This window comes from Lonchura striata, chromosome 3 (genome assembly GCF_050655825.1).
Source record: "Lonchura striata isolate lonStrDom1 chromosome 3, ASM5065582v1, whole genome shotgun sequence".
In the NCBI taxonomy this organism is placed as follows: Eukaryota; Metazoa; Chordata; class Aves; order Passeriformes; family Estrildidae; genus Lonchura; species Lonchura striata.
In genome coordinates, this window is record NC_140705.1 from 8,099,550 (window position 1) to 8,113,757 (window position 14,208).

The following is a 14,208-nucleotide window of genomic DNA, read 5'->3' on the forward strand; positions in this document are numbered from 1 at the left end:
CTTTGTGGCCTCCATGTGGATAGACACAATGCTCTTTATTCAGACTCCCCATAGGTTAACAGAAAGCTGGAAGGCTCGAGTGTGTATCTCCTTGTCCATTTTCTCATCTCCAGCCTACAAAACCAAGGTGAATACAACCCAGGTAGACTTACTGACCCAAGGTTTTCCTTCATGCAAAAAAAAAAAAAAATATATATTTATGTACATATTTGTGTGTCTATATGGGGATTAGCAATGTAGTAGATTACAGACAACTTTAGTCCCCAGTGCAGCATCAACCTCTCTGAAACCAGATGAAAGAAATACTTGGTGGTAAGGACTAAGGACACCCATAGCTCGCTTGGTCTCTTATCCCTTCTTCATTTCCATAGACTGTGTTTAGGTGTAAAATTCTAATCAGTTCTGTGGCAAGAGCCAACAATAACCTCTGTCACCTCCTACCACAGCTCAAGTCTTCCATTGCTTTCAGGGCTGCTGCTAAAAGCAGCACCGGAAAAGCTGCTGGGAGCCAACACAGACTGAGGAATTGGGATTTGCTTCCTCGATCCACTCAAAGCCTGTGCTGCCCAATGGAAAGAGGGTGAGAAATCCACACTGAGGGGGAGGACAGGTCTCCTGCTGAAGTTACACACTGGAACAGTGGAAACAGGACCTGAATACACCCACATGGTCTTTTCTTCCATTTGCTCACAACATAGTCAAGAGTGGGGGGGAAAAAAAGTAACCAAAAGAAAAATTGTACAGTAAATGAAAACATCCTGCTTTGGAGCCAATATGTAATTTTAATGTTTTTTTTTTTTGTTTTTTTTTTTGTCAGGGCCATTAAAAGAATCCTTTGAGTTACGCAAAAAATACTTTTATTTTTAGTGGCTCTAAATTAAACAGTCCACTAAACAGATATACTGTTACAAGACAGTGAAATAATCTTTTTTTTTCTCTTAAGAAAGCATAATGAAATTCATACTAAGTTGTATTAAAACAAATATTTCTCAATTACATGAGATTAAAATGTAATAATTTCAGATTCAATTTAAAAAAACAAAGTATTAAAACTCTGGTTTAATATAAGGGTTTAAACAGATTAGGGTTCAAAGAAAATTTTATTGGATGTGTTAGATGATCTTTAAAATCCCTATCAACCCAAACCATTCTGTTATTCTATATCACTGAATTCTCTTCAGATTATGAGCAAAAAGATAACAACTTGGAATTATACATCTAAAGTCAACTCAAGCATGTTTGTATATTAAAAAGTACAATAAGTTACTTTCATAACTGCTAATACATTTGTCTTTCTCTTTGGTAATCCTTCTCAGGAAATCTGCTTTTTTCAGCCTCAGCCATCCAGAAGTACGTTTTTATTTTGTTTGTTTCAACACAGCCAGTTGTTACCCAGAAAGTATTTTCTTTACTGGGACCAATTCACTGAACATAAGACCAAGAAAAGTTAATTTCTCAGTCACAGGCTGAAAAAAGGGAACCAAGTGGGAAAGATAATATAGTCTAATATCAAAGCCTTACAGGCATGAATCTCTATAATAATCAGCTCAGGTCCCTAGAAATACATGAAAGTATTTTTTAAAAATCTCACTACAGCATCTCAGTGCACAGACACCGTAAGTTTACATAAACATAATTCTCTGAAAACAAACTCTAAAGCCTAGGAACACATACATTATGGGGTAGGTTCTGGCCCAAGGAGGACACTGGTATCCAACACACAAGTTTGGCAAGTTTCACAAGTTTCTATCCATGGTGACTACAGTTCTCATTCCACTGGAGTATTCCAGAAGCAGGGATAAGACCCTGACCTGTGGTCTGGTGCCACAACCATCCGATCCTGTGAGTAATAACCACCAGTTCTACATCTCTCCCATCTCTACTTAAAACAGAGTTTCACTGATTGTAGCTGTACAAAAGAAAAAAGTTTGCCATGGATTACTCTGTTAAAAAATTAATTAAGCTACATTATTTGTTACTTTGAGAATATAAAGTTTTAAAACCTAAGAGTGTGCAGAGATAAAAGCATATTATTACAATTAGCAATGAGTGGTATAAATTTAAAATATTTCATTGCAATTCATAACATTTCAATTATTACTAACTGGAGTATATTATGAAAATAAGCTATATGCAACACAGAACAAAAAGCAATCAATCACTTCAGTGAGTATTTCCTTGTTTTAACCCTAAATAATTTAAATCCTGAAGACTGCAGTCATTTTGATTTAGAGCATTTCACCCTGACATATATTTGGCATAAAAAACAGAGGTGCAGTAAATAATCTCTAAAGTAACTGAGTATATCAGGACAGAGAGAGAAAGGAACTATGCTAGAGATCAAAAACACTTCAAGAAACTATCAAGGCAAAGAAGAAAAAGCTGGACAGGATGTCAATAAGAAGCAGCTTCATGCCAGGAGCACCTTAATCAGTGAAGCAAGAGCAGGAAGGCAAGATGATTCTGGGTGAGCTGCACTGGAGCACGTGGCCTGTGTCAAATTCCTGGGGTCCATCACCCTCTTAATGACCCACCAGAGAGGAACAAAATATGCTTTTGCTGAATGCAAACCACAACTGACAGGTGAATGGAGGTCTGCAGTTTTATTCTGAATGTTCACCTGAACGCTTAATGGTCTGGGGAAAAAAAGCCATTTGTGGAGTTCTGCATTTTTAAGTAATTTCTCTAATTATAAAGTGATTTCAAGCACTGCTATTGTTGCAACCAGTCTTTTCCTATTAAGGCCCATTGTTTAAGAAGCTGTGTGTGAGCACCGAGAACCCCCACACACCAAAGTGAGCATCTCCTACGTGTCACTTCCACCCAGCCATCACTCCTCCAGCAGGTAATGCACACATTATCTACGCTGACCTCTCCTTAATTTATAGCACCTCTATGTCATAAAACAATTATCCGCATTTGACACGAGCAGCACTCGGTAGCTTGAAAAGCAATTAAAATTTAGGAGCTGTCTCTTGCAACAAAAAGGCATTCAGAGAAGCCGCGCTTCAGAAAAGTTGCGGCACGCCAGCCATCAGTCTGATTCTGCCTCTATCAATCACACAGGGCCTCGCTAAACAGCAAAGCGCCAGCAAGCAAACAGCAAATGTTTACGAGGTGCAGCTGGTGGTACTTACGTTAACAGCAAAAGCAGCATCGGTTAAATTAACATTCTTCATTCTTTCATTGCTCATTATGGTTTGACAGACATACCCGCAGTCCACATAAATGACTTAGAGCAAGAGAGCTGTCTAGCATCCTGCCATGAAACAAGACCACCTAATGGGAGCAGCCACTGTAATTAAAACTCTGAAAACCAAGATTTATACCAGTTTAAGGATGCAGTGGTGGGTATTATGACCTACTTTAAATTTATTAAAGGAATCGTGAAAGCCTGAGCCGTTACTCAAGTGAAAAGTTAAGAGCCTACCATTTATGATATTTGTCCGATAAAAGGGACTCAAGCGGTCTTTTGATCTAGGAATCGTTTCTGTTGTTTCAGGTCTGGAGATGCAGGGGGAGAAGAAAAATATATTACTCAAGTATTAACTAATCAGCTTCCCCAGGAGAACACTCTCTGTAAGTCGTACTCGTTCAAGTCCACAAGATTTTCTTTGATGGAGAATTGCAGCAACTGGTTCTGCTTAAAAATTTACAGCCACATTTAATCTCTTGGATCAAGAAAAGTTAATTTCATTAACTTAACGCTGTAGTCATGGAACTCTGTCAGAAATTAACACCATACCAGAAAAAGGGGGTGAAAACCCACCAGTATTTATTAAAGCATCTCCAAAGCACCAGAATGGGATTTGACCAAGTAAGAGAATCAGCTCAGAGTACTGCAATTCAAGAACATTAAGGAGGAATTAACATAAACATGAAAAAAAGTATGTTTAAAAAAAACCAACACATTGATGTGTAGTTTACACCACCTTTAAAACAGTATGAGAATGAAACTTAATACTCCTAGCTCTTAAAACAGATTAGATCACGAAAGATGATTCAGTGTTTGCAAAAAGTGAGAAGCAGTGAGGAGCTTGCCTTGTGCTCCACTCCCTGCCAGGCACCATGTGAGGCACACCAGGGCAGGGCTTGCACAACATGGGATACTGGGTGGCCAGGAGACTAGCATGAGCCCAGGAAATACTACATAGAGGAATAAATAATGAAATCTGGCCCTCTGCAGGTAGGTAAAACCCTCACTTCTATTTCCCGGGAGTGATCTTCCTGCTGGAATTTGCTCTGTTTCATCTCCCTTCCCCTCTGCCAAGAGCAATAAAAAGTGGAGTTTTTTTGTCTTTTCCCCTTAAGCAGTTATAAAGTGTTGTTCCCTTTCCCTCCAATGCCTCAGTGGCTAAAGCACTTGTCTTAAACACAGACATCTGTGCTTCAAACCTCCCCACTGCCTGAGACCTGAAATCCCACCTGAAATCAGCCCCAGGAGCCAGCTACAACCACCAGGCTATCAAAGCATGGTGTGGGATGTGAGTGTGCATGTAGAACTCTTCCCACTTCTCCCAGCAGGGAGGAAAGCAAACCTGCTCCCCACCACAGCTCTACCACACGGGACAGAAAAAGCTGTGCTATCTCATGTCACACACCTGTACGCACACCATACACTTGTGAGCTCCAGGCATAAAAAAACAAACAAACAAACAAACAAAACACATTAACAGAACATCAAAAGGGCTTTTGACTTAAATATCACACCAGTAAGATGCATTTAGCAGGTCAGTGCCCATTCTCTGGTACACTGTAGCTGCCACTCCAGTTGCCCAAACTCCCCTCCAGGATGCATTTCTGTCCAGCCTGTTTCCACAGATGTGGCCACACCTGGGCAAAATTTAGGGAAAGCTCTCATCCAAAACCTGGCCCAAGAGCACGTGGACATCATCCAAATGCACAAGTACACTTGAGCCTGTGCCTTGGCCCTGTTTAATTTACTAATATGGGTACAGCTATACAGAATCAAACAAAAATAAAATTACAGCATTTAAAGCAATCTCAGGAATAGAGCCTAAAGAGGACTGTAACAGCAAACATCTGGATGACCCAAGTCACAAGTGAGGGCTTCAGTCCATGCTGCTTTAACTGCAACTCACAATCATTAAGGCTGGAAAAGACCTCTAAGATTGTGGAGTCCAATCATTAACCCAGCACTGCAAGGTCCACCACTAAACCTAAGCACATCTACACTTTTTTTTTTTTTTTTTTTTTAATGCTTCAAGAGATGGTGCTTCCACCACTTCCCTGCGCAGCTTTTTCTAATGCCTGCCCACCCTTTCAGTGAAGAAATTTTTCCTAGTAATCAATCTAAATATCCCCCTGGCATAGTTTGAGGCCATTTCCTTTTGTCCTACTACTTGTTAACCCGGAGAAGACAAACCCCCATCTGGCTCCAGCCTCCTTTCAGGGTCTTGTAGAGAACAGTAAGATCCTCCCTGAGCCTTCTCTTCTCCAGGCTAGATACCCCCAGTTCTCCTCATAAGACTTGTGCTCCAGTTTAATGAGGCCAGTGCTGGGTGAGGAACCAACCCCCTCAAACTTCACATTTGTTGTGATAGCTGCTCTATTTCCTGTGAAACATTTCCACTTCTTGCAAGAAATACCAGGCAGGGAAGGGAGTTAATTACATAAGGGCATATCTGTGTTTTAAGAGCTCTTCTGCAAGGACCCCATTGCTTTCTCCTCTGGCCCAGCTGCTTCTCACCCAGAAGGTTGGTTTACAACAACGCAAGAGGGCTGAGCAAAAGCCCCCTTGGGAACTTGTTAGCACAAATCTTGTTTTCTTCCTTGGTATCTCCAAACTGCTGGGCAAAGGCTCTGGTTGCCCCAAGGGAGAACACACAGCATCTCCCCAACAGCTAGGGTGACAGTCTCCTGTGCCGAGATGGAATTCCCAGCTAACCTTCACATAAAATATATGCAACTTAATTCACTAAGAAAAGCTGCCTTTTTTTTTTTTTTTTTTTTTTTTTTAAATTTCCCCTGGGAAGTTCAGCAAGTTCCAGGAAGTTTCTTGCAATATTTGCCTGATGGCTGCAGAGAATGGATCTAGAGTGACTTGCTCCCACTCATTTCACTGAAATCCCTTGATCAGGAACTTTGCTGCATGGGAGTATAGTTTTGCTTTACCACAATGAAATGACACGAATATCTGTAGATGACTGCCATTTGGGACAAACATGGGGAAAATGGCTGGAAAATACAGAAGTTTGTGTTAGTTTTGCAATATTGTTCATCCATAATTTAATATAGGTAATTCTGTTAGAAGAATGTTGCCTGTCACAGAAAGATATGAAGAAACAGCGCTCTCCATCTGTTTTATTACATTGTTGTGGTTTGTTTTTTTTCCCCAAGAGATGGTTAAGAAGAACTTAACCTGAACAACTGACATGGTTCAACTCTTGTATATTCCTCAGCCAGAACAGATATACTCTGCTTCCTAAAAACATGTTTACTCAATGCTGGAACATGGAAATGCTACTTACTGTCAATCAAAAGACTAAGCACAGACTCAGATATGTAAACTCTGGAGATTTATGTTTTCACCAGATGACATGTTCAAATTTCAGGGGTCATGTGCTAAAAAGCCATTCAATGTGTTTTCCCCTCTCCACATCTATTTGTAATAGTAGTGTCCCCAAATTTTGCCTGGCTGGCATCTTAGAAGCTCATAGAGATAATACCAAGAATCCTATATAAAGTCAATATATTTTCTATTAGTAAAATTAATAACCCAAACTGAGCAGTGGGGTGGGTGGTGAGGAACAAGCAGAACACAGACCAAGGTGTTAAATCACTTCATTGTTTCTAGCATCAGAGGATCAAATCCAAATTTCCGAAACATAAAACATCCTTCTCACTGATTTTAAGGAGTGTTTGATTCAGCTTTATCAGTTCCTTTTTGTCTGTAGAAGAGCTGCTATGAAGGACCTCAATAACTGCTTCATGGATATTCAAAGTTGATATAATAACACAACCTCCAATCAATTAATTGCTCACAGCTACAAGGATCCTCCAGCCAGCAAGCTTTATCTCTTACCAAAAATCCTCACACCCACAGTGGCACCTCATCTTCTGCCTTCCATTTGTGACAACTGTCCACCATTACTCTTAAAAGACAGAAGATACCTGCATTTTAAGTTTCTCCAGATTACTTAATTTGGTAACCAACAATCACAATGTTTCAGCTTCTTTCAGAAGCAAAATACTGAGTACTTCAGCACAGAGCAGGAATCAGCTCTTCAAACTGAACCTCATAACTCAAGAAACAAAGCAGCAAGCACATGCTGTTTTTTGTGGGGTTTTTTTTGGTTTTTTTTTTTTTTTAAGCCAGGTGCAAGCTAGTGAAAATGTGTTAGCATGTTGCTTATAGCAATCACCAACTGGGATTTCATAAAAGGAAAACTAGGCTTCATCTCCCCCAGAAAAGGACTCATGAAAAACCAGGCTAAGGAAAGAAAAAGCACTCAACATAAACAACAAGAGATTATCCTCTGCAGCAGAATCTCAACCTGTGATTACATGTGTTATCACTAATCTGTAACACTGTCCAACATCCAAGGAAAACTGCAGATGCATGCCTGCACATTTTTTCCACTGCAATTCCCTGTCACGTAAATGAAAAAGACATTAAAATAATAATTGTGCTACATTCAGGAGACACTCCCTATTTTTTAAATATATGACAAATATATAGCTGTATATGTGTTTACAGATTTAGAATGACAGCCAAGAAACCTACATGTGGTACTGGACTGAAGATCACATCCTATACTACATGACAGCAAGTCACATATAATTTTTTACTTCCTTAATAGACAAACTTCACAACTGCAATATGAACGGGTATTTTCCTGCCACGCACACAAAACTGGATCTAAAAATAGTAATAATAATACTAATACAAGTATAAAAATTATGCAATCATGGCCACTCTCAAAAGTGTCTACTTTTTGTATAAAAGGACTGCGCACAACCAGGAATGGGAAAGCATCCATCTCTTAAGTAGAGAAAGATATAATTTAGAATTTAACATCACCTGGGCCGGTGGTATCTTCCTGAGAACCTACACTTGTACATGGCAGAATAGACCACAGAACATCATGGGAACCTCACAAGCTACACCAAGAGCTGCAACTTTCTCCAGTACAGGCTAAGCCAAGCCAGGCAGGTCAAGAAGAGCAAAGATCACACAAAAAAGCAAGTCATTTTCTGTGTTTCAGACCCACCAACTTCCAATCATCCTCAGGAATGAGCTGACCTGACAAGACAACAGAGGTACCCGAGTAGAGCAGGTTAACTCACTAAGCCAAACAAGGCTGGCTCTACAACAAACCATGCTACAGGAGTATCTCAAGGATTGAGCCTTTAGAGAAATTATCTGGATAAGGAGGCTCCGACAAGCCAGTTGTGCCTGTGGACATTCACAAACAGCTGAAGACAGCTACTGTGCTCTACCATTCGTAATAGTAACCTGTCAAGTAATGTTTTCATCTCTACTGCACTTTGCAAGCCTCTCCTCGCCTGGGTTAGTCAAATCCCTTTCTCAGGCAAGGCTGGCTGACAACACTGGATGCTGGAGCGCTCCCATCTCCCCTTGACTTGCAGCACAGCACCACACAGCTGGGGAAGGCACAGAGGAGTGGCAGCAACATATTCCAAATGCAACTGCAATTTCCAAAATGAGTGGTTCTCTACTAGCTACAATTATAGTTCTCTGGGATACTAGAAATCAGCAAGGTCAAAAGCTATACAAGTAACAGAAAACAGAGGAGGGTGTTCTCAAAATCCACAGCTTGCTTATGTTGATATTGAGTAGGTTAAAAGATATAGCTAAATATAAGAATTCATTACAGACATGATGAAACAAGATGGGAAAATGGTTCTCCCTCCCTGCAGAAAGAACATTTAACTAGGATTTCTAATGCTGAAATGCTGCTGGTGGACTGGGAGCCAATTAACAGCCAACTTCTGCTTTTCACATATTTTCACAGGAAAACAACAATTACAGGATTCTGCACACTGAAAAATGACTGTGCTGCTGAATCATACTGCAAACTGTGGCGGGGTCCTCAGCCATGACACCTGCTTACACTGAAGAGCCCTGACAACAGCCAGCATGAAATTTACAAGCATACTTGGAAATAAATAAGTAAATAAATAAATAAAAATAATTTTAAAAAGTCATGATGGCAAAAGACTGACAGAAACGCTCTGGGGTTTCTTGCTGGTGGAATATTCATTCCTCTAGTAAGATATCTACCCATAGATCAGATTAAAAACCTGTCTACTGGAATGAAAACGTAGCTCAACTTATCCAGGATATTAAAGTGTGTAGTGCAGCTGACATCTGATCTGATTACTTTTCATGCAAAGCAAGAACAAAACCCAAACTTTGAAAAGGCAAAATAAAAAGTACTGAGAGGAATCCACGTTGGAGGACTAAATACGATTACAGCAGCAATTTCAGATCAATATCAATAAAAGATTTTATGGACTGCATGATGCATATCCAACACACTTCAGAATTGACATGTTTTAGGCTGTATACCAATCACTTCCCACAATGGAAATGAATTTCGGAAACACAGAAATCAGAGGCAAAAGATATCTCTGTAGGAAAGAAGATACAACACATTCAAATTCTCATGCACAGGTTCAGAAAAATCAGCAGCTCACATTAGGAATAAATTGAAAAGAAAAAAAAAAAGAGCCTGAAAATAAGATTTATGTAGTTAACTACACTAAACTGGTAGTTTCTGAAAGGAGCTAAAAGAAAATACCTTCTAAATTCAGGGGCCTGACCCAGAAATCTGCTGTCACCTAGAAAGTGAAAGCCTGCACCAGAAGAGTAAAGGAAGGATGTCCACCAGCTTTAGAGAGGGGCTAAGCAAGCCAAGTCTATTCAAAAACATCAGCTTTAACAGAGAAATTAAACAGTCGTGGCTAAGCAGCTTAACATTTCACAACACAGACAATGGCATGAAAGATACAATAACAGCAGCTTAAGGGAAAGCTGCCAGTGGAAACCAACTGGAGAAAATGTTGAAACTCTGGGATAAAGAGATGACCGATTAAAAAAAAAAAATCCCCAAATACTTCCAGATCTGGAAAAGCACACAACATAAAAATTAAAATTAAAATTAAATTATACTCAAAATATCAACCAAAGATGACTTAAAGAAACATTAGACTCCTTCCATCAGTAAACAAATTTCCTTCAGCATCATCTCAACCACTGAGAAAGGAAGCAGAAACCCATAGCTAAACTACAGTCTTCCAGCTCAAAATCTAACAAGTGCATATCAAATGGAAAACACTCTCTCTCTTCTGCCACCACAGAGGCAGAATAATCCCCCATGATGTACCATAGAACAAAAGTAGAACATCACAGTCGGCATTTATTCTGTATGGTTAAACTAAAGTCAAACAAATGGTGTTAAAACAGTTACTAGTGCCAAATCCCAACATCCAACCAGCCCCAACACACCCTTCTTACACCACAAAGGCACTATTAACTCAGACCTCACTCCAAAATGTATGAAAAACTACCCACTACTGCACCTCAATAACACCTTGAGCAAGGCCCTGGCACAGGTTGCCCAGCAAAGCTGTGGCTGCCCCATCCCTGGAAGTATTCAAGGCCAGGATGGATGGGGCTCTGAGCAATCTGGGATACTGGGAGGTGATCAAGGCAGAAGGGTTGGACTAGATGATCTTTAAAGGACCCTTCAAACCCAAACTAATCTGTGATTCTAATTAGAAGAATGCAATTTACTCATAAGCATATCTTCTCTGAGTAATAACTCAGCCAGTGCAGAAGTAAAGACTGAAGTATGCAGGGAAGGGTAACCCATCCAGCAGTAAGTACTAACTGAATTTAATTTTGCATTAGAATTTTGATTATTTTTTAACATTAATTAGCTGCAAAATGCAATGACCAGTCTCAAGTCAAACATTTTGAAAGAAGGGAGAAGAATATAAATGCACAGTTCATCATCATGAAGAAACAAACCCTTGCAGCAAAGACAGGACACATGCTGGCATGATCTGATCACTGGAGGAGGGGTAAGGGTGATGACTTTAAAAGTTATTTCCAGCTTACTGCTTGGCAATGAAAGGAAAATCTGAAACTACAGCTGGACATTTGAATAACTTCAAAACAAATGCCCTGGAAAGGATCAACTATTAAAATAAGTGGAGTCAATGAATAAACAAGAGCCACCAAAATTGGTATTTCCCAGGAAAAGATGAAAGTATTTAAAATTTGTCATATTGATAAGGCCACAACATCTGCCAATATCGAAATGGGTGGCTAAACCACTGTGGAAAAATGCAAGAATGGCTGGTAAAAATTCTGTTGTACCTGAAAAGTGATTGTTATTTGGCAAATTGAGAACAGATCACACCAAGGACTGCTGGCCTTGGTGGCATAAGAAAGAAGCAGATTAGATAACCCAGAATGTAAGGCAATAAATAGATTCACATCAGAAATATGTGCAGGGGAGCCGAGCTTCAGGTATGTGACATTTTTCTGGTTCCCTTTCCTTGATTTTAATTTGCCCATTTGGGGAAGGATGGCCTTCAGGAATTTGAGATGGAATGGACAGCTGGACTCAGTGCTGACTGTGGTCCCTAACGGCTTTTCTGATATACACCAAACAGTGGCTCTTTGAAAAAAAAGCAGTAGACTCCTGTATCTACAGCTCACGTTCACACAAAGAAACTAAGAACACATCTATTTTAGCGTAAGTTATTTTAGCTGTCAACAACAGGGAAAATAAAAAGGGCATTCCTTTGCTTCCAGGAATTTCAGTTTATAATTAGTGAGCAGATACCAGATAAAATTTAATAACCTTCTCCTAAGATTGATGCAACCCTCAGTGTTTCCACAGGTCTCCATTCCTATCAGGGTATCTTTGTCAAAACATTTTATTTTCATGTTAATATAGGAATATCTTTCTTTTGAAAAACATCCTGGGCTGTTTCCTAACTAAATGGAAGACAATGAGGCCAGTATCATCTCTCATCACTAAGCTATACCAAGTAGTAAATGAGAATGGCAGATTGCTCACTGAAATCTGTTGCATCAGAAGAAAGTCAGTTGTAAGGAAGTGGGAGCTCTGCAACCTCTCAGATATAACGTACGCTTTTTTTTTTAGGATAAGAAACCAACAGAAAAATACTTCCTTTTCTCCTTTAACCCACACCCTTTCTCTTTCCCCCCTTCCATTCTTCCTGCACCAAAGATAATAAACTGGAAGACTGGGGCTGAGCTGCAGGCAGGTGCATCCTGCACCACTGCAGAGCCCAGCAGCTCACGCTCCACTCCATATTCGTCGATTGTTATTTGGTGGCATCAGTGACAGGACTCCATTTCCAGCCTGTGATTATTTGTTACTGTTGAAAATTATTTTCAAAAAAGGACAGGTAGAGCACAGACCCAAGTGTTGTCTGATAAAATGATTGCTTATAAAAATGGATCAAAAGCTGAAAAAAAGTAGTTATCTGTGACAACATAGTGGCCCATTTCTACAATTTATATAAGCCCTTCCAAAGATTTTCCTCTGAGCATCTCATTAAATCTAGGTTCCAAAGCTAGAATTGAGTGCATTTATATATTTCAGCTGTTGAATGCTGTCAGGATTCAAAGATAAACTACTTTTTCCACACAATTTAGATTTTATAATATTTGTTGTCTTCACCAAAGATGAAAGACAGTTGTTGTTTTAAATCATTGCTTTGTACAATCTGGTTTGCATACATTTAAGACAGAGCCATTTAGAGTCCCATCACTGTCTGGAGTGTGGCAAGAGAAAGGTAAGCTGCAACTGGGTACTTCATGATAGAAGAGCTTAATTTTCAGACAATCTTGGGTTTTTTTTACTTTTTCCCCCAGTTTGATTATTTGGAAGAAAGGAGGATTTTGCTTTAGAGTTCCTCATGCATCTGCTTTACTGAGGGTATGCTTCAACCATTTTTTCAGTGTCATAAACTTTTACTTTAGAGCACTCCTAGAAGGTACCAAAAAAAACCCCACCACATAAACCACAGCTCTCTGCATCTTCCTCTACACAATAGCATTTCAGGCTAAAATCAACCCATCAACATACCACCTGCACTCATTTAAATAGCAAGTGATAGCAAATTTGATTGCTTTTCAAAGAACTTCAAGCCTGCTATACTACTCCATTCACCCAGTGCTCCTGAGGCAGCTCTATGCTGAACCACTCATGCCTCAAGTCAGGCAAGATGAAAACAAGCCATAGGGTACCAAACATTTTCCTTCTGCCCCTCCAAAGGAAAAAAACAGTGAGAGTGCAGACTTGGTACTCTCAACAACCCCTCTTAATGACACCAATGTGAAATGGTGATTATATGAAAACAAAGGTGAGGAAAACCTCTCTGCTTCCCACCTCTCACATTACACATTACATTTCTTCAAGCAGCAACTTCCCAAGCACTCTGCCCTTGCTTGCGTCTGTTTGCCAGAGACAAACCACAGTGTCCAGCTGCGGGACACAGAAGACATCTTCCCTCTCTGTATGAGAGGCCTGAAAGCTGGGCTGGTGGCCAAATTCCTCCCGCCTGTCTGCTTTTCCTCAGGAGCACGCCTAGGGCTGGGCTGAGGCAGAACTCAAGGAAAACCTCTCGTGTGCCCATCCTTCCAGAACAGCTGCACTGCATTCTCTGCACAGCCAGCTCCAAGGCTGCAGCATTCTGCCTGGCCACCTCCACACCAGCAGCTTCAGAGGCCTTCAGGAGCTCGAGCAACCCCTTGTTTGGGGACGATGAGGAAACGCAGCCATGCCAGTGCCTCTTCTGGCCTGACTGAGCACTCCCTGAGCTGACAGAGCCATAAAACCCCAGAGAATGTCTCCCCAGGCCCTTGAAAACCAATACCAGCAGCTCCCAGTCACTAACGAGCACTTACCCAGGAGCCAAAGTGAAACGTTTGATAGCCTGTGAGAGCAGAGAGATTAACTTCTTCATTTGACCAGGTGCCACTGAGGGACTTTCTGTACTCAGATGAAGTGTGTCTAGGCCAGTTTCTAACATTATTTTTTGATACTGCATAACTTTGGTATAAACAATTTTAAAAACCCCAAACTTATTAATTTTTAACAATTTTTGTCAAGCCATTCCCAGACCTTAAAAAAACCTCTTTTCAGCTATAGGAAAAAAAATTACATTCATTTTTAC

General features: G+C 40.2%; 1 protein-coding gene across 6 annotated transcripts in view; it reads right to left on the reverse strand.

The window, feature by feature from the left end:
• The window catches only part of KLHL29 (kelch like family member 29), a 387,294-nt gene that overhangs the window by 334,223 nt on the left and 38,863 nt on the right, over positions 1 to 14,208 (reverse strand). For 3 of the 6 annotated variants that reach the window (XM_085576259.1, XM_085576257.1, XM_085576258.1), the window contains exon 1: positions 1 to 14,208. This exon is cut by the window's right edge. The exons of the other annotated variants lie outside the window; for them this stretch is intronic. In XM_085576259.1, coding sequence (XP_085432385.1) covers positions 1 to 52 — 52 coding nt within the window. In that variant the 5' untranslated portion in view covers positions 53 to 14,208. 6 annotated transcript variants of the gene reach the window in all.